Source organism: Spea bombifrons, chromosome 10, assembly GCF_027358695.1.
Source record: "Spea bombifrons isolate aSpeBom1 chromosome 10, aSpeBom1.2.pri, whole genome shotgun sequence".
Taxonomy (NCBI): domain Eukaryota; kingdom Metazoa; phylum Chordata; class Amphibia; order Anura; family Pelobatidae; genus Spea; species Spea bombifrons.
The window spans coordinates 33,648,129-33,670,832 of record NC_071096.1 but is presented as its reverse complement, the minus strand read 5'-3'; the positions used below and the strand labels follow the sequence as shown (position 1 = coordinate 33,670,832).

The following is a 22,704-nucleotide window of genomic DNA, read 5'->3' as shown; positions in this document are numbered from 1 at the left end:
TCATACGAAACCGGAAGCCGCCTCTGACAGTCGCCTGGTGACGTGAGGCTGAGGCTTGCGCGTGATCTTATTCACACAAAGTTTCTTTCATGGCCGCGAAATAACAACAGGGGAAACAGAGCTGTCCAAGTGCTGCTTCCTTTATTGTGTAAGAAACGGGTGTATCCGTGCAGCACGAAACCTTTAACCCCACTAAAGAGTGTGTAACCGAGAAACATTAAACTGTCTCACCCAGTTACCTCAACTACTTTCTGCTGGCCAGCAAAACACGGACTCCTTACAATTAACCCAGAACAGGGAATGCTTCTGTGTAACATGTGCGTTTACGTGTTCCTTTGTAAGGAATAAATGCATGTCTTTGTATGTTCTGTCACCAAACATGTACCCCTGACATTAAAGTGTTTGTTGCTCTTGGCAGGACGCTGTCTGCCGGGAATGTTTGCTTATCCTGACGTATAGTAACCTGTACAGTATGCATAACGTGTGGCGTTACCGGGGCCGGCGCTGACCGGGGCCTTACCTTTCTGAACTGTTACATTTGGGACATCTTTTTGGTTTTCTTTTAAACTCCAAATATTGTTGAGCTTCCCTAACGATAAAGCCTTTTATTCTTAATGGCTCCCTGCATGGAACGTAACGTGTTTCTACCTCTGATATGTGCTTCAACACAATTCCCCAGAATCTGAGAATTTCGCTACCGCCGTTTTTGTGTTCCAAAAACAAGGCTTGAAGTGCCAACAAATGCAGCTCTTAAAGGCAGCGTCGTCATACTTACATTTAATTATATGTGCATATAATTATCATTATCCCATCGAAATGTGTCCTCAAGTTTTCAAAGGTCAGATGAAATATCGCACTGAGAACCCCTTTGCATATTATTGTTAACTTGTGTATTTGTTTTTTCTTCCAGCACTACAAGGCACGTCCGGAGCATTGTTTACATGCCTGCTTCCAGGAATTTTGGAGGTGGGTATCAGTTTCTTGGTGGGACATACTTATAATTGACACTGGTCACCTACACACCACGAGGGACGCGTTGTCCCTTATCACACGCTCTATATTTGAGCTTTCTGTCTGACCAATATCAAATCTTACCCAGAGTTCACAAAACTCTTTACTGATGCCAGTGACGTTTCTATATTTTTTATTAATATTATTACTTATTATTATTATTATTATTATCAAAGATGTTTTATTTCAACTCTTTCATCTTTCTCTCAACCTTAAGTTTCAGTCAGGCTTGCTATATATATATATATATAAATATATATATATATATATGCATTAAAGTAATGCAGTAGGGAAACCTGTGTAGTTTATAGATTTTAGGAGCCTCAGCAAGTATTGCAACAAGCAAACTGGCAACGCGTATTCACCGTAACCATGACGATATTGTGATTTGAGTGTAAAAGTGCAAGAATCAGACTCAACACAGAAAGACACAGAACCCACAAGCATGTGAAATAAAGTCCTTTATAAATATTGTTACAAAAATAAAGCTTAGGACCATGGCACGGTGCCCTCAATTAGTTAGGCAGTGCCACGCTCCTTGTGCCACAGTAGGCATTCCGCTGCATAGTGTTAATAAGGGAGGCAGCTGAGCCCCTCACAGATACAAAATATATTCAGCCTCTCTCTTTAGTATAAGAGACATTATTGATCTGTTACTGGCTATAAGAGGCACATAACACTGTCAGGATACAATATTGTATTAATGCAGCACTTAGGAATACACCTGAATTGAAAAATCTCATTCCTAACTTCCAGCCTACAATGTCCTATCTTGTTTTATCAGCATAGATCCAGTGTCTTAGCTGTCTAACACATGAGGTTAGGTGCTAGGCTGGGATAGTCAGATTTGGTGCCAGTGAACTACAACTTGCAGCCCATAATATTGCATCTTCTGGGAGTTGCAGTCCAGTGTCAGCTAAAGGTGCTAATTTCACGTAGACACTGATTGTCTTTCTTTCATTATGTTAAGCACACAGGTTTCCATAATTAGGTCTGCTGTGACCCTTGGAATAAAAATAAGTATATGGGTCTGTTATCATCTGTTTTATAAGCAACTTGCAAAGAGACTGCATTGCATAGCAATGCATAGGACCTGTTCAGCTGTGCAAGGCATTACATAGCATTTAGGTGATATATCAAAGCAGAGAATATGGTATAATTTTATATCATCTGTTTACGTCAATGCCATAATTCATATAATAAACCAATACTTCATATATGAATGAGTATAAATGCCACAATAGAGCTATATTATTCCTTCATACCCTCTAAGGCAACATGGTTTTGGTGGTGATTATGGGGCGCCATTACTGTCTCTAACGTAACTGCCAGCCTCTCCTACTGGAAATGAACTATATTCATAGCCAAAATGGCAAAAATTGCTTTGTATTTGTGGAACACAGACTAGCATTCCATAAATAGGAAGTGACAACAAAGCGTGTGTGCAACATGTACTGGGATTAAAGCCATTTAATAAAGCCATTAAGGAGGACACAACTGAAGTGGTAGCTGCGCCCCCAACAAAACTAGTTGACCTTTGTTCCTAAAATCCTACAAAATGTAACATTTTAAAATCAACATACATGAAATCAGCCAAGAAATTGGACTCCAGCATCCTGATTTGCCCTGGTCTTGTCATAAGCCTGGATTCCATTATAGAACTACAAATATAATTTAAAGGAATAACTTCTGTGAACTTCTCACTTTTTACATACCTGCATTTTAATATCTTGCTTAATTCATATGAGCTCTTCTAGTCAACCGATTGCATCACAACATTTTTGAAAAAGTCAACTTCATATAGATACATCATCTATGTTCCTGCACAGAATAATCTTTGGCTAACAAAGCGAGAGGCAGTTCTAGCCATAAGGGTGTTCTGACCTCGCTTGACTCCAGCTACAACTGCTTAAAACAGCAGCAAATCCTAATGTCCTCTCATATATGGACGCATGCCCTTTCCCCACCTTCATTTCCCATCAGTGGAAGATTGGTGTAATATTTTAGTTTGGATATCTAACTATTCATATACGTATATTTTCCTATATATATTTATTAGTTAAATACTCTTTATTGAGGCTTTTCCTATATAACAACATGTATGGGTGTGTAAATATGTATGTAATGTGTATGTACAGATATATGTGTATATTTATATCCAGTGGCAAGAAAGAGTAAGTGAACCCTTTGGAATCACCATAATTTATGTATACGTTTGACTTAAAATACAATATGATCTTCATCTAAGTTACAAGAATGAACAACACACATATTATTGTATTGTTCTCATACATATTGAATACACCATTCAAACGTTCAAAGTGGTGGTTAGAAAAAGTTTGTTGAGCCGTATGCTAATCACTTCAACAAAAGCTAATAGGAGTCAGGAGTTATAAACATATAGTCCAATCAATGAAAAGGGATTGGGGGTGTGTTTTAGAGCTACTTTAACATTCAAAAACAATGCATTCCCAAGGTATTATACAGGATAATGTCAGGGTAGCTTTCCAACAGCTGAAGTTCATTAGAAGTTGGATAATGCAGCAGAACAATAACCCTAAACATCAAAGTACATCTACTACAGAAGTCTTTCATAAAACTTCTATACGGAAGAATGGTCTAAATGTCCTCCTGAATGTTGTGTGGGTCTGATCTGCAGCTACCGGAAGCGCATGTTTGAGGTTATTGCTGCCAAAGGAGATTCGACCAGTTATTGAATCTAAAGGTTCAGAAAACTAGGTAATTCCAAAGGGTTCATTTACTTTTTTTGCTACTGTATATATATATATATATAAATATATATATATTATACACACATATTACATATGATAAATATGCTATAAATATTTGTTGTGCATACTAAGGCAGCAATTAGGTGAAGGCACTTTGGTCATATGAAAATTCGTAATATAAAATAATCCCAGAGATAATAGGAAACTGTATGAAAAGGTTGTCACATCAGTGAAGAGACATTTGCCTTGTGTATGTGTCATGTTCTCCCAATAGTAGAGTAATTTAACTCTCAAATGCCCCCACGTGTGTCATATACATATTTTCATGATGACTGTTTCATGGATGCATTAACTTCTTTAAATAAAATATTAAAATTGTGTGTTTGGTCCCGCAGATCCGTCTGTCTTTGGTTACTACAAATGTTATCTCGATAGGTCCCTGCAGTTTGTAATGTGAGTGCAGTTTTGTAGTTTTGTTTTGTTTAAAATCCACCAGCTCTGGACCACTTACTTGGATGTCTCCCCTGCCTGTGATTTTTGGTATGGCCCTATGACAGGAGAGTGTGTTGCTCCCCAACTTTGCAAATTGGTCTGCAGAGTCTATACTGAGTTCCTGTGTTTCATTACTGGAAGGCACGCGATGATTGCTCTGTGCAAGTAGAATTTCGTGTCCCGTGGAGGGCGCTCAGGCCAGCAGACCCATGCGGGTGACTTTAGCAGAAAGGAATGTGTGTAACAGGAACACAACAGGCTTCGGACATGTGTGCAAATCCAGGGCCTGAAAGAACAGAATGACAGAGAACACCCAGCGCATGCACTGTTAGCTCTTATACAATCCATAATCAGTCTTAGCTCTATGCTGGCTATGCTTGATGATATGTTGAAATGGGGGTGGAAGTGAACAGAGTGTTTAATGGTCTGGTTATAAATAACATAGCGCTATGCTAAGGCCTGACGTGTGTATGAAAGCTGTTTGTAATAGGGTGGTTTTTGAAGTGAACTTACTTGTTCACTTTTATCAATGGTGTAAGTGTCAAAACTAAGTGCAGTCACTGCTGTTTCTACGTTTTCATGCAGGCACCAAGCTTATAGAAGTTGCTCTCACCAGCTCTCCCTCTGGTCCTCCAAAATCCAGATAAAGGTTTCTGTTCCCATCGTCTGCTGACATCCTGAGCTTCTCAAAGGGGTATCTGTACATTACTGGCCCTGAGGGCCCGCCACGGTGGACTGTAAATCCAGTATCATAGTGTATAGAGAGTGAGACTTCTTCTCCTCGCAGAATACAGCCTGCACGCAGACATAGAGTGTTACAAACCATATCTAAACTGTTACAAGACTTACATTATCTCTGTATACCTGACACATCACATGTAGTGCCCAGAACACAGCTCCCCTGTTTGATATTTTATGATACATTTATATTATGGTGTCTATGAAAGTGCGTCTTTCTGTATGTCTCTCTTGTCAGTATGTATCTCTTTTAGGAATTCGGTAGTTGTCTGAAAATAACTTTATGTACAGGAACTGTATGGGTCCAAAATAACCTGAAGCACATTGTTACACCTTGTTACATTACCCGTCAGATTTCCTGGTCAGTTGTCACTTACCGATGGTCACCTCTCTGGTGATCTCAGCTGAAGCATGACATCCTTGCACCAAAGCTCTCGTCCAGGCTGACAGATCTCTCTGAGTCTCCACTCGGAACACATGTATATCTATACCCTGAGTGGAGCCTGTCCGAGTGCCAAATGAGAGATGAGACCCCATGGAAGGCGAGCTGTGTCCAGGACCAGAATGTACCAACCTAAAAAATGGTGTAGAATTAACCTCAGGGACCACATGTCGCCCTCAACTTGGACTACTTAGTTCTTGTTCCTTATTATAGTACCTGATGCTGATAAGTGCCGTGTAAGGGTGAACACTGATTGTGTAAGCACCATCGTTAAGTGCAAACTTAAACATTATATATATTGAATGTAATCAGGTCTCGCTACATTTTCTTGTAGGGGAGTCAAGCCATGAAAGAATCCCTTAACTTGAGACACAAGCCCAGATATATCACAACAAACCCAGGATCTTCAGTTCAGTTGGCTGGCGGAACACACCTGGTGTAGATCAGTGGCAGCCTGTGTCTGGGACTCTCCCATTCCTCTCGAGTCCTTGGCATTGAATCAAAGAGCAAAAAGTCCTTCTGCGAGACGGCAATGAGAACTGGATGCCAGAGAGAGCGCCCATCATCTTGGGACACCTGGGAGAGATAAACGATAGAAGGAAGCACACTTCAAGGTACCGTACATAAAGTAGTTGAACCATGTAGGCAATCAGTAGACAGCATCAAGCCCATATTATGCAGATACAGAGTAAACACTGTTATGGCACATACACTGCATAATGTTTGTTAGTAGGTGTAACTTATTCTGTATGATGGAATGGAAATTCACTGATAAAAGGAGCATACACTTTAAAACATAGAAACTGGAAATGTCATGTTTCATGGACTCCTTAGTGTCCAGTAATCCCACAGAAACCACAGAAAAATACAGACATGGGAAGCACAGCCTTAAAGGCATAAACATTCAGATTCCAAGGTTGCTGCTAAAATAAAAAATGACTAATAAATATACAAAACAAATCAAGAATTCAGTGCACACCCAGCGAATACCATCCAAAAATCACCTGAGATGCCGTCACACTATATGGCTATATATATATATTTATATATAGCTTAGCAAGTTCGGCTATATTGCTTACCAAGGAGTTCTGCCAGCTGTTGTCAAAATCAAAACCAATGACTGAGCCCCCATTTTCCAGTTATGGAGTCAATGTTGCTATACCCTTTTCCTAAAGAAAGTGTTAAGTTTAGTCAACAATACGACAGTATGTGTGCTCCTTCTCACCTGTTCTGCAACCCAGCCCAGGTTCCTGAGGTCCTCGCTCGTTGTCCCCAGCATGCGCTGTGTCTCCGCTAGCACTTGTGGCAGCAGTGCAGTGATGTTACTGTGCAGAGCCTGCGACCAGGAGAGGGCAGAAGCCGAATCCCTGCAGCGAAGGATAATGGAGTGGCAGCCATCTGGAGACCGCATCTCCACCAACCTGGAATAAAAAATAGCAATGAGAAATACAATATGACGAGAGTTACTTTCCTCTCCTAGGACGCGTGGTAAATACTGACCGTCCCTCGGGGTCGCACATGCTCAGATTTCGTGCCGCGTAGCACATTTTTAAGGGGATGACCTTGCAGTCTCTGGAGTTGTGCTTGGGAGACCCTGAGTTGTCACTGTGTGCTGGACTGCGGACATCGGGGCTGTCCCACGGCAGGTCACCGATCAACGATGCTTTCCGAATGTAGGGTGACACGTCCTGAAGAAATCGCACTGAAAGCACAACGTGAGAGTGTTACTCTGTGACGTGGCGCCATATCATCCTATGCATTTTAACAAGGCAGCAAGGGTGATGCCAACGACAAACATTGCCCACCTTTAGCATTCAGGGAGAACCAGGATTGTTTGAAAAGTCCATTTCTTAGGAGATTAAAAGCACCAATATCAAGCAACCACTTTATGGGCTCAACCTTATGCTTTTCACCCAGAAGAACGTACTAAAAAGGCTCAGCAATAGCGTCGCTTAAGTATTAATAGCTACAACTTTCTTTTGTTTTGTTTTTTTGTCCTCTCCCCCTTTACCTACTCTATTGTCAAAGGGTTAATCCAATCTATCTAGAGATTTTATTCTCTACTGTAGAAAAAACAACGATTTGAGAGAGACCATAAAAGGAAAGAGAGATGAAATGAAAAATGAAGAGAGAGAAGTGGGGGTGGAGTGCGGATGAAAGCAAAATTCTCAGATGTTTCTTGGTCTGTCATCTCAAGAGAAATAAGAGCAGACCGAATGAAAAAAGGTTTCTTTTTGGCGACCAGCGCCTGTGGATTTACATACTCGGAAGTCATTCATGAATAAGTCAGTGGGAGCACTGTCTTCGGGGATGACTGCACCACTTTTACCACTTATGCACAACCCACCGCAGTGCTTCCTTGACCATTGGTGATGCTGTGACATTCACAGATCTGCTGCCCCTAAATGGAGATTTCCAAAAAGGAATGTCTGTGATGTTCATACAGTTTTAGGCGAGTTTTACTGCCAAGTGGCCGCAGCATTTGTTTACCATCTAGTGACACCTCGAGCAGACGGGTTCTGCCGATTGCTTCAGTCTTACCGTTTTACACCAGAACAGCTTTTTGATTTTTTTTTTTCTGGGTCCTTGATCTCGTTTACAAAGGTTATGTATCCGTTCTCTGTCATTAACACTGTTCTGACCTGGTTATTAACTTGGTCCCCTAGGGCAGATTGGCTATTTAAAACCAGACACCTATTTTCACATGTTACTAGTTAATCCAGGAATTCTAACCTGACATGTAACATGTGGATATCATCAACGTTCAGTGTTAATTAGCCGGGGTGGGGGGGGGGGTGATTTAGCCAATCAAAAAGAGGAACTGTGGTTCCACTTATCTGAACGGGTATGACAAAGCTTTACCGGTCATCATCGTATGTTACAGGACACACAGGACCCATGCTTGAAACATATGTCCATGGAGGACGTGTCTGCTCCTGTATTGTATGTACTCTTCTTCCAGACGAGTATTGCTGAAATCCTCCTGTCGTTGTCTGAACTGTATAGGATGATATGAGAGCTCCCAATTGGCACTTGGGCATCATACTACCCCAGTAGGCCCTTTCATGTGCATCAATCTTCCATAAATCAGTCTGTAACTGCCTTGTTTGCTTTAATTACAAGGCATTATTCTGAACCCCTACAGCCCTCAGGGACTATGGTTAGACACCAGACCACTACACTCCATACGCTTAATCCTTCACCTTTCTGAGCTGCAGAAAAAGATTCCACTTTAAAGGTGCGTGTTGGAAGCAAAGCTTTCATCCCAAACTTGATGTTGTGCGCACAAACACATCACAACTGCACGCTAAGGTTTTAGGAACACACACCCAGAGCCTGGGGATGGTGCCGCTCCCTCCTCTCCACATGCTGAATGCTGAGTGCTTCCAGCTGCCATTAGAGTGTCGGAGTTTAACTCCTTCTGAAAGAAGCCCGTTCTCCCCGAGTTCTAGGAATTTCCAGTAACAGTCCACTGTATTCTTGGAGCAAACTCATGGATAGATACTCGTTATCTAAAGGCTAACACCACTTGGGGGTGCAGCTTCAAAATGAATACACAACAGCAGAGACATACAAATTACACACATAATCTTGTTACGGAGAAACAGAAAATAGTGACCAAATCGTAACTAGTAAATCACGACTTAGTATACTTTTGTCTGCTATAATCCCTCCTGTATAAGAGATCGAAGAGATAGAGCGGGAGAGGCCAGTCTCCCAAAGGATGTCTTCTCTGTGGGGGGAGGTGAGTGATACAAATGGCTAGGTAAACCCGATTAGCATGACACGCAGACTCAGCAAATCCATCTGCCATGTGAAACAGACACACAGCATGAGCATTAAATAACGACCAGCAAGGATGGAGTTAAATCATTTCGGAATGCGTGTTTTTTATCCGCAGCAATGGGGAAAGATTTCTGCTGCTTAAACAAGTCTGAGATTTATCTGTCACCCACATAATCAATCGCGCCGTATGTTGGCTTTGGAGAGTTATAGTGTGTGAGGGGCAAGGTTGGGTAACGTGGAAAGGGAAACTTGTTTCATATAAACACAAGCTTATTTTTCCACCAATGACCCTTATCTGGGCCAGATAACAGAGGAAGCGGTTTGATGTAATCCTAACCTTATCGCACTTTGTAACCAGTTCCGTTCTTTACAGTGGAGCTGCTAAGTTTCCCCCAAAAAGTAGAATGACACACTCGACCTTCTGCTTTTTCTTACCCTCCAGTGTCACCTCCTTGCCGGCTTTTTTGAGCACTTGTACAGCTTGATCATGTGTTGCGTTCCGTAAATCAGACCCATTCACAGATAGGATGGCATCTCCGACCCTCAGTGCCCGACTCTGATCTGCTGCCAGGCCAGGGAATATTTTTGAAATGAGGATAGGCATTCGGTTCTCTTGTCCTCCCTTGATACTGATCCCCAGCCCACCAGACTCCTGCTTCACCACTCGAACTCTCCTCACTGGCTCGCCTCCTATATCCACAACTGGACTGTCCATTGGGAAACGTGCTCCTGGGCTGCCCAGACCTGATTCGGAACCACAGTCTGACCCTGCCTTGGGAGAATTGGCCCCTGGGTGTACAGGAGATGCTTGTCCACGTCGAGGGCTTCCTGGGGCCAGTTCAGTTCCATTACTAAGACCATTCAGAGTTCCACAGGGTTCTGGCTCTGCAGTCAGAGTCAGGCTTTCTCCAGTCAGCTCTGCCTGGACTCGTACCCAGTGGTCCTGCAGAAGAAGGTCCAGGAGCCCGGACTTGGAGGCTCGAGTCCAAACAGCCATGGTGCAGGGGGAGAGAAGGTGCTTGCACAGAGAGGAGCAGACACTTCCTGCCAGCAAGAGCTCATAGTGACCACCCCTCCCCCAGTCTCGTCACTGCTTGAAATTACATTGCCTGGCACAGGGGGAGCAGCGCCATCTAGTGCCATACCTAGGCCACAGACTGAGAATACCTACGCGTGAGTCCTACAAAGTGCAGAATTCTACATAGGCATCCATAAACTTCCCAAGCTAGCAAACCAACGACATTGGTGCGTTACGTACCCTGTTATGTACCGCACACAGGATTGGGGTCAATTAGCTGTTTTCATTGAAAACAAGGACATTTCTAGCTGTAACCGCAAAAGGACTTTGTAACGACCAACTAGCCTTGGGTTAGCGAACGCAACGTGCCATTGGAACACAGCAACGATGGGAGTGATAAAGAGTCTCTGTACGCCATTGAAGAAATACCGTTAAAAATCAATCATTTCCAGCTACAATAGTCATTTACAACCTTCTACAAACTGTCTACACAATCTGCGCTGGATTTTTGACCCATTTCATGTTATACTAATGGACTCAGTTTACGTTTCTGTCAAAAACAAGGACATTTCTAAGTATGTCTATCTTTTTATAAACCAGCTGCCAGCTGTAGGCAAAACCCCCCTGGAAAGTGATCACAGAGAGGTCTACGCAACATTGTTTGCCGGCAGGACCAGATGTTTCCCAAACCCCTCTTTATGAATTACACCCATGACATGCTTTGTGTTAGAGTTAGGCGCTGCCTTTTAAGTACCCCTTAAAATACCCATTTAATATCCATTCATGATGCTAGTTTGTCATGGTAGGTGGTTCTTGGAAAGGAATGAGCTCATGATGGATCTTCCCAGATTTTTCTCACTTCACTCGGTTTTTTCATGGTATAACCTCTTGCAGCCTTCGATACGCTCCTTTAGATACTTTATAAATCTTCGTCGTACTCTTCATTATAAGGTTGAATTATGGCAGACCACCCATGGTTTCTCCATCGCCACTCACAGTGACTTCACTCCATTTAAGCACAGCTTGTTAGTGTTAATTTAATATCATTATTAGTATATAATAAACCAAAAGCTTTGCTTTTCCAGTTAAAAACCGGGAACATATTTTTCCCGTTTTAATCATAAATAACTTTAGACACAGCTATCGCAGATTTCCTTTTAGAGGTGAAGAACATATTCTTGGCACTAGGTCCTATGAAACCGCTGTCCTATCAACCTTACCGTTCAGCTCCATAATATTTGGAAAATTTTTATTGTAAACACAATGACTTTTTTTGAACATTAGGCACTTGGGAGCAGCGCTTTCTTGCAAATCCCCCCTTGCCAGTTGATAATCTGGGAAACGATACAAGAATATGTAAGCCTTCCTTCCTGAGGATGCATCGGCAGAGAATCCTTTCCTGTTGAGCAGAATGGAGCTAAGAGATAGCAAGGCTCCGCTCGTAGCGCAGGGTTATGCTCGTGAGTCACACAACAGGGACATTTAAATAACAATTGTACTTTTGAACTTTTTTTTCCAATATAAAACATTTTCCATAGATTTTGTTTTGTATCATATTTAAACGTATAAATTCTATCAAAGTCGCTTCCAATTCCAACCTTCAATAACTTTTAATTTATGTGTCACAGAAGAGGTGTTTGTTTTGGGTGTACAAATCAACGTCTGTTTAAAGATATGCCTGGCTAAAGATATGCCTGGCACAGCCAACGAGGATTTTAATATTTAAAGGACTTCTTCTAAATGGCTAGGTGCTAGTATCGATGGTAATGTTACAGGAGACAAGCCGAGACTACTTGCATTGACCGTACTGTGATTCATTAATTTCCATTCAGAGTGAATTTGTGAAGATAAAACGGTAATGTTCTGTTCTTTAATAACCTAAGTGCTTTCTGTTTGATTTCTTTAACATCTTTTCAAGTTGTAAAGCTTCTTTTTCACATAAACAGGCTATGTCGGGTGAGAAGCAATAGCTGCCACTGCATTTCACTCCTCCGTACCTAGATCTTCTCTCCTGTGTTGGAGCACAGGAGTATAAATTGTATTTTTACTCCCTCCACTGCACAGGAAACTTTGAGAAATAATGCTTTCTGTCTCTGATATGATACAAGCAAAAAGCATGTTTGTTTTAGAAGCACAATGAATTAAATAATGGTAACTCAGCTGCTTTGAAATGAGAAAGAAAAGTCAGGAATCAGAGTTCGAGATTTAAACAATCTTTATACTGTTAGCATCAGAAATTTGGCCGATTGCCTGGTTACAATCCAGCTTTTTAACAGAGCCGATCAGGAATTTTAGCAACAGAACCATCTTATAACTTTCCTCGTTCACTTTCTGCGCCATTGGTCATTATGACCTGTATTCAAGTCTTTTCTCGCAAAGAGAAGTCCACAGCTGCATAGGCAACACCGACTTAAGGATGCAAGCAACACCCGTAAGTCTTAGTTCTACATGAGGTCTGACGAAAAGTATACATAAATACGATTAAGTTCCAAACTTCTTCTGCTTGATGGGAGGCGGAAGCTGGGCTTGAATGTCACTTAGCGGCCTCTCCACCAACACCAGCTCCCCGTCGTCCAACAAGTCCATGAAAAGCAGAGGCTGAATGAGAGACCACCCAAAAAAAGTGTTAACGCAAAACACGTAAAGAGGCAAAAACAGAGGGGGGTATGAAAGATCAAAAGGAACACAACCAACTGCATCTGGACAGAAGGTATTGTCTCGAGAAATGACCGTACCTGATATTGTTTGGTGATTTTAAAGGCATGTGCTTGACTCTTCCGTGCGTTCACAGACATATTCTTCAGAGCCTTTTGGTTTAGTAGAATAGTCTTATCGTCTGGTAGTGGCTGTGAATGAAAAATAAAAGTATTAATCCCAGTCTTGCCCACTTAACTGATCAACTGTCTCAGTTACAAAAAATATTAATCAGAGTTTTAAGTTACTGGCCATTATTGGATTATTTGATGCTTACCAGGGACTTGTCCAAGACACAAACCATGTACGTGTCATGCATTAAGATGTGTTGCGGTTTTGAGGGATTAAAGGAAATGCCAGTGATTGGGGTGTCTCGCTCAAGCCAGTCGCGATGCAGGCCATGTCTCAGCAACCTCCGGCTCCATTCTGTGTACCCTCTCTGAGCAGCACTGAACTCCAGCACCTGGAGGGGGACACGTACAAAGTAAAATAATGCCTCGGACTAGCGAGCCTGCAAAACAGCCACCATTGGCAGGACCTACTCACTTGTTGGTCAGCGTGGGCAATTACCAGGTCATTGGTGGACGGGTGGATTGCAATTGCAGTTGGAGGAGAACTGTACTGAGGAACCGAGCACTCATACTTCCAACAATGAAAGGAAAACAAATGCAGGAGAAATTATTTACATGCAAACGATGCATTAGAAGCCGTGTTGATCAATTTTGTTGGCCAATACTCACCTTTAACTCCTTTACATTGTAGACCTCAATCTGAGCATTTGTTGAAGCCACGGCTAGAAGAAATCCATCGCTGCTTGCAGCCATTAGATGTACAGGATTGGTAGAACCTGGTGAACAGAAAATATCTACGTTTGCGAAAACTGGCATGTTCTCTGACAATTGTCAAACACTAGCAAGCTGGCTTGGTTTACAATGTCCATGAACTACAATGCTTTTGCCAGCTCAACATCTTGAACAATAATACCCTATACCATGGTTTCTACACATTGCCCTAATTGCATTCATTGACCCTTCACATTTCCATTGTAGTGCTGTGTACCTGATGGGGGCTCAAATGTATGACTGTGTTTGCAGTTGTCTTCTGAAAGCTCCAGAACATGCACACGGCCCTCTTCTGATCCCACATAAAGTTGGGAAGAATCTTGCGAAAAGAGAATTTGTAGAGCCCCAGAGGGGAACTGGGGGACTTTAGGAACCTGTACGTTTTTGGAGAGAGAGGGAGAGAGAAAGATTGGGACAACTCATTCCAGCAGTCCTTTCTAGTTTAAGTATGATAGAGATCTGCGCCAGTCACAGAACACTGCTGTCACGTTACTCACTCGACTAATGCTTAGACTGTCGTTCTCATAATGAAGCCGGTGCAGGTAAAGACGGGAAGATGTAGCATAGGAAATCCAAGAGCCACAGTGGGAGACACGACTGCAACGGATACTCTCGGAGCCCTGCGTGGATACATTGTGTCAGGGGTGCAAGAAGCTTATTGTCGCTATACAGCCAGAGGAGAACTCTTGCAGATAGTCTCACCTTTCTTTTAAGCTGCAGAAGAAGCTCGTGTTTCTTGGCCACAGTGAGTAGGTCGCCATCTCTTCCTGCAAGATCCAGAGAATTCATTTGTGTTGAACCCATTTCACGCTTCTCCCCCCAGCCACAGTATCCCTGTCACATACCTGAATCCTCACTTTTCCCCAGTCTCCATAACTCAAGGTGTTCTGGGAACTGGAACAGAAGCATTCGGGCAGCACGTGCACAAGAAACCAAGTGACGCTGTAAACAGATAATGATGATATGCACCCATTCGACAGCCTTCTTATATTTATCAGAGGCTCATATAATAGATTCACTGTAATTAAACTGGGGAAGGTCCAATCCCGTTTATACTCCGGAAAGTACATACTTAGCATATCCAACAGTTATGAAAGTTGAGTTTTCATTGATATTACCCCATGTTTCTCTTCAACAATTAGTATTTCTGTGCACTTCTCTATAACAATGTACACCATCACTCTTACAGGTGTGCAACACACGAGCCTCACTTTTACAGTATTGTAAGGGACTGTACTTTTTAAAGTAATTGATTTCTCCTGTAGAAACTCTTTATAACTTGCAGCTTTAAAAGGGATTTTCTTTCCCTGCTGAAATAAGGGGAAGACGACTTACATGAGGATATGCAATTTTACGCAGGGCAGCCTCATAGGATTTTGTTTCTATCCTCTCCATCAGAGGACGGGATACCAGCTGGCCATCTGCACCTAAGAGACAGGCAATCATATTAGCAGCGAACAAGAACAGCCCTGGCTGGACGGCTAAGCGCGATGTAATAGCATACCTCCAGATATGAGCGCTGTGCTGCTGTGCGCCACTGCTCTGACATCATGCGTGTGATAGCGGAACGGTTTGGTGCAGACCCACTGACGTTCCTTCTCACCAGTCTTTTTTTCAAGCAACTGAAACTGGAAGATGACCCCTTCAGAAGTCCCTACCACCAAGCTGTCCTCCATCTACAGGAATCAAACAAATACCAAATATTTAGCTCAACTTTATTCCATTTCATAACACTTAAGAAGAAGAAGAAGGGTAACAGCATCACCTGTGACACAGCAAGACAGAAGATGTCACAGTAGGCAACATTGTGTGTGCGCATCAGCGTGCCTGTCACCATATCCCAGAATTGCAGCTTCCCGCAGGAATCCACACTAATAATATCTCCGCTGGACAACATGGCCACACTCCATACCAAGCATTCGGCATTTCGGACACCCTGCACTCTGCGGTCAAGTCTGAGCATATGCACTAGATGACCTAAAGAAAACGGTGGGGGGAAAAGAACCCTATTAATCAACAAATTTTAAGTACTATATTCTACCAACCCCATTATTGTATTTGAATCCAATAATATGCTCTTCACAATGGTGCCATTGACATTTCATTGTTTACTTGTCGTTAAACTACGGGGGGACAGAGCACTACCTGAACTTACCTGATGAAACGCTGAACACTCGAATTACGTTAGCAGAACCAGTGACTATGTGAGAATCAGAAGGATGCCAAGCGAGGCAGAGGATCCGACCTGAAAAGAATAAACATGAAGATTATGCCTGTGAGCCAAATCAAAACAATGACGTTTGGTGCGATCACACTGGCCACAATCTCAGCACCTTTCTGGCGATCCAAGTTCCTTTCGAATGTTATACGGTCAGGGGTAACAGCAAACAGTTTGACAGAGCCATCCTCACAGCAAACCTATATGAGAATAAAGAGATGGATGAGAGTCTAGACTCCCACTGCAATGGCAGGATACAGAAAGTGCATCTAGTCATCATCTTATAGCATAAGTGGGATCAACAGCGTCCACCTACCGCGAGATGTGAGCCGCTTGCATTAGCCGCGATACTCCAGATGGGACCTCCAAATGCATCTAATGTGTATTTCACGCACAACTTTTCCAGGTCATATTCTATAATCTGTCCACTAAGACCAGCTGTGAAAAGCCGATCCTCTGCTGCCCAGCATATTGCTTCCGTGCATCTCTTTTCATCTCCAGGGATCACCTGCGTGGCACAGACAGATTGAAATTCACAAGTACTAAGAATACTAATAATATTTCAGCCAGGAAAAACGCACTTGAATGTATTTATTGCCATACAATTCCCATCGCGCTTTCACGTCACTGTACCTTTTCCAGGTAGTAATTAGCAGATATGTTATACACCTCCACAGAACTATCATTGCGAGCCAAGGCCAGCCTGTCCGTCTTTCGCGTGTATGAAATGGAGCGCACACCGGATGGGACGTAGTCAAAGAACCGCACGCAATGAACCTTAAACTCCCCCATTTCTGGAAGGGAAAAGAACCTGCAGATGGAATGAAGTACAGAATATTGAGTACACGGCATTGTTAATCACTCCCAAAAAAGAAAATTAATATAAATGCATGTTCCCTGAACATAATAATGTATATATATATGTTTATATGCACTTTATGAGGACAGAAGGACCTTATCCAATGAGATATGCTCACAGATATGATGTGTATGCATTCCATGTACTTTTGATATAGGCAGTCAGCCCAAATGTTAATAGAGAGTGGCATGCGTGCATATCGTGACGTTACACCGTACATACATGTACAGGCAGCCTTCATGTGACTTTGAGAACGTCATCGCATGTTCTAATGATATAGAACCCCACCAAATCCCCCGTCTACTAACCCCAAATCTCTTTTCACGTTTCTCCTCTGGCTTCACGTGGACCCCACACCGACCCGGAAGCGGAAGTGCATTGCGGCGCAATGGCACGCCTCTTGTGAGGGAAGGGCGCCGGATTTAGTCGCCAACAGCGGGCACGTTGAGTAGAGCGGCACCGAGCCGGCTGGGACAGCTAGTGACAGGGTGACTAGATACCCCACACCCCTCAGTAAAGTATAATTACCCCGCCTGTGAAGCATGGTGCAGATTCTGGTGTCCAGGTCAGTGCCGCTGCTTGCGTCACAGGTTCGGGGGCATCTGGCTTGGCGCAATATTACATGTTTCAGAGCTGAGGGTATTATGAAAGCGCCTTAACGTCATTTCTCTGTTGGTAGTTATGAGGTATAAAGCATACAGTAATGTATTAAGTTTGTGGTCAGGAAGGCCTGGAGAAGGTATTTATTTTAATGTTATAATGTGCAATAAATAAATGCACACTGAATTCACGCACGGAGAGTCACTTGTTCTACAGGCCAAATATTACATTTAAATCCACAATACTATACACCTGAGTAATAAACAACTTGCCTATAAAAAAACAGCTTTAATACGGCGTCCGTTATTATTACAGTAGAGCTGTACAATGGGTTCTACCAAACATTCCGCATGTGGACATTGTAACGGATCCATGTTATAATACGCACAGAACAGTATGTACAGAACTGCTTCCAAAGTGTTTGTAAACTTTGTAAAAAAATAAATAAAGTTTACTAACATCACAAGAAATGTTAGACCAATGCTTAGACTGCCTTTCTCATAATGAAGCCGGGAAATTAAGACTAATGCCTAATCAAGACTAATAAGAAAAAATGTGACTCGATTCTACGCTCACAATTACATTTTTTCATATTTTTTAATAATTATATTTTATAAAATAATTTTTACACATTTTTAAATTAATTTTCAGCTGGCCACTCTCTCACAGAAACGCATCAACTAACCGTAACTTTCCAAAACCACGGCAGAAACTGTCCCGTCTGCCACTCGTGGTCCTGTGCTGAATAGAAAGGCTTTTGTAACCCTCTCGTCATTACATTGCAGGGGTGCCCAGGGGGAGCCCGAAGAGTGGCTCCTGATGGAGCTGCAGGGTGAGATAGAAGCTCGCAAGCAGGATGGTCTCGCTGGGAAGCTAATGGGAGACCTGCATTACACCAAAGAGGTAGGAGAGATGCCACTGGGCAGTGACACTTCTTACTCTGCATGTAGTTATTATTTCCTCGCATGCTTTACTGTGTATGTCATTCTGTGTGTTTCACTATAACACCTACTAATAGATCTAATACAATGCTCTACCTTTAATTCTCCATGTAACTGCATGCTGCTACATAAATACTCTACTGCATGATGTTGCTTCACATAACTCATTCAGCTATGCCGTGTTCATCTAAAGCTCATCTTATAACTTCTTTAGTTCCCCCAAAGTGCCTCTTCTAGATCCAATTACCCAAAATAACAGTTTGCAATGACTCTGTTATACTATGTGAACTTAACTCACATGTTCTTGGATCCATCAGAAATACCCGATGTCAAATCTGGAGACTCAGCTTCTTCTATGATTGAAGCTACTGTTCTGCATAGCACCGATACAACTTGCTATTTGCTCAATATAATCAGTTTTATAACTATATTAATGGAGGACGTCCTTTGCAATCCCCGTATTCTTTCCTTGTAGTTTAATACCGTGTTACCTTTCATAAATTAACAAACATTTTAGTGCACCGTTGAGCAACTTTGTCACCCAAATGCTTTGCATATCTGATTGTTTTGAGTTCAGCAGCTCTTGCTGATCGTCAAGCCAGGTGTTGTCCTACCTTCCAAAAGAACTCGTATGTGCCCACATTGTCTGGTGTCATGGTCTTTGAGGGACAACTCACTGGTTTTCCAGAGACAGCTTTATTGAGAATTCACAGTGTCTTGCTTTCCACTTAAAACTCATAAAAAATCTTTTTGCATTGTATATGTGGGTCTGGTGAAGTGTACGTGTCTCTAGTACTTGTCTGTCTGGCTTCCATCCTCTGCTACAGGCCATTGCTTTCCGTGTTGTGCTGTCAAACTTGGTCGGACCACAAGGTGTCACTCGCAGCTCTGGTGATAGTTGGTGTTCCAATAGCTTGGAATTTGTGACACTTTATACTTTTGATACGTGTAATTCTTTCTGTGCGTATTTGTTCACTGCTTTGACTGTGCCATCAGGGTGTTCCCCTGCTGATTATCGGACATCACATTCTGTATGGGAAGGTAGCGCGACTGGAGAAGCCATTTGCTGTACTGGTGAAGAGTACCCGTGCCTCTGTACCGGAATCTGGACTTGGCACGGAGAAGTTGGATACAGAGTATCACGTGACAGCCCTGATCAAGAAGAAAATTATCTTTAAAACACGACCAAAACCCATCATCACAAAAGTTCCAAAGAAGGTGTAAGGAATACATTGCAGGCCTATCACTGGAAACATTGTCATTCAGTCACCAAACTGACAATCATTAAACTACACTCTTTACTCCATCTTTGTTAATGCACTAATGTACCATCAAGATGTAACCACTATAGGTGCATTTCTAAACAAATGGGTGATGGAGAACAGTTTTCTCGTTTGAACAAATTTTCTGTTTCTCTTTGGACTTCTTTATTTAATTCGGAAATTTTCTAAGAGCGTTGCCAAAGCTGAGAAATACAGTGACACAATTTCTGTATATATTAGAGATATAGTTTTTTGTTATTGCACTATAATTTTGTTCTCATTACTCAGTAATATTAAATACTTGTTGAGAATGGTGAGAATCCCATTCTGTGTTGTTATTGAATCAGAACTATATATTGTGTTGGGGGCTCCTTGGTAGAAAAAAATATCTAAACTTCATCTTGGATTTCCCCCAAATTAAATGTGAGTTCAGTTATGTTAGCCATCTATAACAATGTACAGCTGTTTCAAGAATACTTGCTTCCGATCCGTTGGAATATCAAAAATGAATAAACACTGGCAATACCGAATAGATGGAGGCTTAAACAAAGTGTTTGTAAAAATCGTTGTTTTATTCTGGTGCGTATACCCTTAAAATTTGCACCTGAGCAACTGATGAGAGGTATTCATCCGCTGTGTGGGGAGTCTCTACATTTTGCCTGTGGACTGAGCTGGCATACTTTGTTTTACATTCACAGTCCGTCAGAATGTTGTGGCTTTCAGAGTTCTAGTAAGGAACAAGCCCACTACGATTGATGTGAAGTAATAAATTGTGTGAAATTGGTAGCTTTCCGGATGAGCTCCGGGTATCAACCCGTTTAAATGGCCAGTAGCTGGTGTATGTATGAAGATTTTAGTGAAAGGTCTCTTTGATCCGAGTATTGCTCCTCTTCTTAATAGGACACTTATTATGGTTTGAGTGATTTGAGTCTTTACAGCAGTAAAATGAATTGCTGTCACGCTCTTCAAAATGTTTCTTCTGCAAGAACTTTATTGATGATCACCCTGTGGGTTTTTTTTCCAGATCACAGCCTTATCAATCAATCAGGCTGATCAATGTTATTACAGTCAGCTGTTGGTTTGCAGTACTCAGTACCGTCAGTAAGACATTTAACTATCCATTCTACTCACCCTTAACGCTTTATCCATGAGTTCTTCTAATGAATGGGGATTGCCAGACATTTTATTCTCTTCGGAGCTAGAAGTAAATTAAATAGTTACTGTTTGAAGATATGCAGTCTTGGTCGGGTACTATTCTGACATTTATGTTGAGCTAGTTTATTAGAAGGCACGTCTCCCAAAATGCTTTCGGTTTGCAATGCATGTTTGTGGACCACGCTTGTGCCTAAGTGAATCAGGCTTTTTCTGACTATGGGACAAATCTAATTTTGTCTGCCCTCTATTCTGGTCTCCATTGCATCGTCAGGAAGAGTCACGCTTTTGTGAACATCCCTGGATATTGCTGTGTGCAGGGAACCGTGACACAGATAAATTAAAAACATCATCGTTGGCAGCCCACACGGGCTACTTATATCTGATTCCATTTTACTACTTTTAGATTATTGAAGCAGAGAATGTGCGTTTTATAAATCTTGTTTATGATATAACTCATTCACCTACTGGCTAATTAAAGAAAAACTATATCCAATATGTTGAGTATAATTACGTTTGTAAATCCCCCCTCATTCCTTTTGATGTGTATGAAAGCGATTGTAAGAGAAGCATGATTACAATGACAGTGGAGGCAGACATTTTTCTACGCAACCATCCAAGGTAGGTCAATGAATGGTAACATGTCCAGTTTGGAACACTTTGGGCTCAAAGTACATTAATATTATTCCAGACTATACATCCCTTTACAATCAATCGTTACAAAAAATGGTAGATTTTGGTAAAGATTGTTTAACATTCTTTTTTTATTGGGAGGGGATGAACATCCCCCTGAAACAGAGGACTAGAGAAGAACTGTTAATGGTATATTATTGGGGTTAAACAACAGCCACAACATTATAATCACAAGTTTATTTATTTCAAGCTTTATTTTATTAACTTTTCATTAAAAATAAAGAAATGCAGTTCCCAAATGTTTAAAATAAAACATTTTTTTATTATTTTTTCGGAAAACCATTTGAAATGCAGCAGGTTCACGAGTATGTTGGTCTTGGCCCATGGCGGGAAGGTCCTTTTACATTTTCAAACACATGCCAAGCCTTTCACAGCAGTACTCTGAACCCGCGCCAGAGTCAGCCACTGACCTCATTGATTCAGCTGGGGATTGTGGGAGAATTATTCCGCAAAATATTATAAAGGCTACATGTCATCTGTGAACGGAAGGATCCGTTACTACAAAAGGGCTAGTGGTAGGATCCAGAAAAATGTAAACTTCCAGTATTTATGTACAAGTAACAGCATCAGCGAAGCACCTAAGCAATGTTCTAGTATTTTATTGCTATTTCGGGCTGCAGCTATTAGATGATCCGTTTTACCAGATTCTTTTTAGAAGGTGGGGGCGAACCCGTAACTTCTACTCCCCCATATTCCTGTTGCAGTGCTTAGGCTGGTAAGGATCATGGCTTTTAGTGAAAAGGTGTTTCCCTGCACATATTTTTTTGTAATTTAACAACCTTGGCATTTTGGCCCTTAAATCACATACTCCTGAATTAAAGCTGTGCTTGTGTGCTGAGTAGAAGACGTCTAGTGTGTTCTCTGTAAACCACAGAGCAGAATATCCTGTATTTACCCTCGGACAGACTCAAGTGAATCTTGTCTGACTTCTAGAGGCATCTATGCCAGAGGTAACTTTGCCAGCATAAATAAGGTTAGCATGAAAAAGTGTGCGGTTGACTAGCATGTAAAGGGTTAATCATGTAGCTAAGGCCTAGTGGTTGCTATGGGGCAGAGTCTAGAGCTTTAATTGTCCCCTGTCCCTAAACGAAAGGGACAATAGGCAACTTGTCACCCCAGATGATGTGGACAGTAACTCCCAGCATGTTACTGTATCCAATACAGAATAGTTACGTGAAAGTTCTCAAATTCCTCTATAGATGGAATCGGGGTTTTCAATACATT

The 22,704-nt window shown here is 41.9% G+C and overlaps 3 protein-coding genes across 5 annotated transcripts; 1 reads left to right on the top strand and 2 right to left on the bottom strand.

Moving 5' to 3' along the window:
- Positions 1–4,361: 4,361 nt before the first annotated feature.
- On the bottom strand, positions 4,362–10,256 carry SNTB2 (syntrophin beta 2). Its single transcript, XM_053448831.1, has 7 exons — positions 9,637–10,256; positions 6,916–7,117; positions 6,641–6,836; positions 5,849–5,991; positions 5,351–5,547; positions 4,849–5,030; positions 4,362–4,521 (listed from the first exon to the last, which is right to left on the bottom strand). Exons 1-7 carry the CDS (start codon positions 10,196–10,198, stop codon positions 4,429–4,431), a joined length of 1,575 nt encoding a protein of 524 aa, XP_053304806.1. The 5' UTR covers positions 10,199–10,256; the 3' UTR covers positions 4,362–4,428.
- On the top strand, positions 5,931–19,946 carry CHTF8 (chromosome transmission fidelity factor 8). Of its 2 annotated transcripts, none has more exons than XM_053448832.1 (3): positions 5,931–6,029; positions 18,218–18,335; positions 19,370–19,946. In XM_053448832.1, exons 1-3 carry the CDS (start codon positions 5,959–5,961, stop codon positions 19,595–19,597), a joined length of 417 nt encoding a protein of 138 aa, XP_053304807.1. In that variant the 5' UTR covers positions 5,931–5,958; the 3' UTR covers positions 19,598–19,946. The 2 variants fall into 2 exon arrangements, with proteins under 2 accessions (XP_053304807.1, XP_053304808.1); XM_053448833.1 differs by lacking the exon at positions 5,931–6,029 and adding an exon at positions 17,287–17,397.
- Positions 12,417–18,253, bottom strand: UTP4 (UTP4 small subunit processome component). 2 transcript variants are annotated; one of them, XM_053448830.1, is made up of 17 exons: positions 18,118–18,253; positions 16,607–16,784; positions 16,290–16,481; positions 16,089–16,173; positions 15,911–16,000; positions 15,521–15,732; positions 15,260–15,431; positions 15,091–15,182; positions 14,601–14,697; positions 14,458–14,522; positions 14,253–14,375; positions 13,973–14,129; positions 13,654–13,760; positions 13,460–13,555; positions 13,191–13,376; positions 12,955–13,065; positions 12,417–12,817 (listed from the first exon to the last, which is right to left on the bottom strand). In XM_053448830.1, exons 2-17 carry the CDS (start codon positions 16,763–16,765, stop codon positions 12,701–12,703), a joined length of 2,061 nt encoding a protein of 686 aa, XP_053304805.1. In that variant the 5' UTR covers positions 16,766–16,784; positions 18,118–18,253; the 3' UTR covers positions 12,417–12,700. The 2 variants fall into 2 exon arrangements, with proteins under 2 accessions (XP_053304805.1, XP_053304804.1); XM_053448829.1 differs by lacking the exon at positions 18,118–18,253 and adding an exon at positions 17,141–17,200.
- Positions 19,947–22,704: the final 2,758 nt, after the last annotated feature.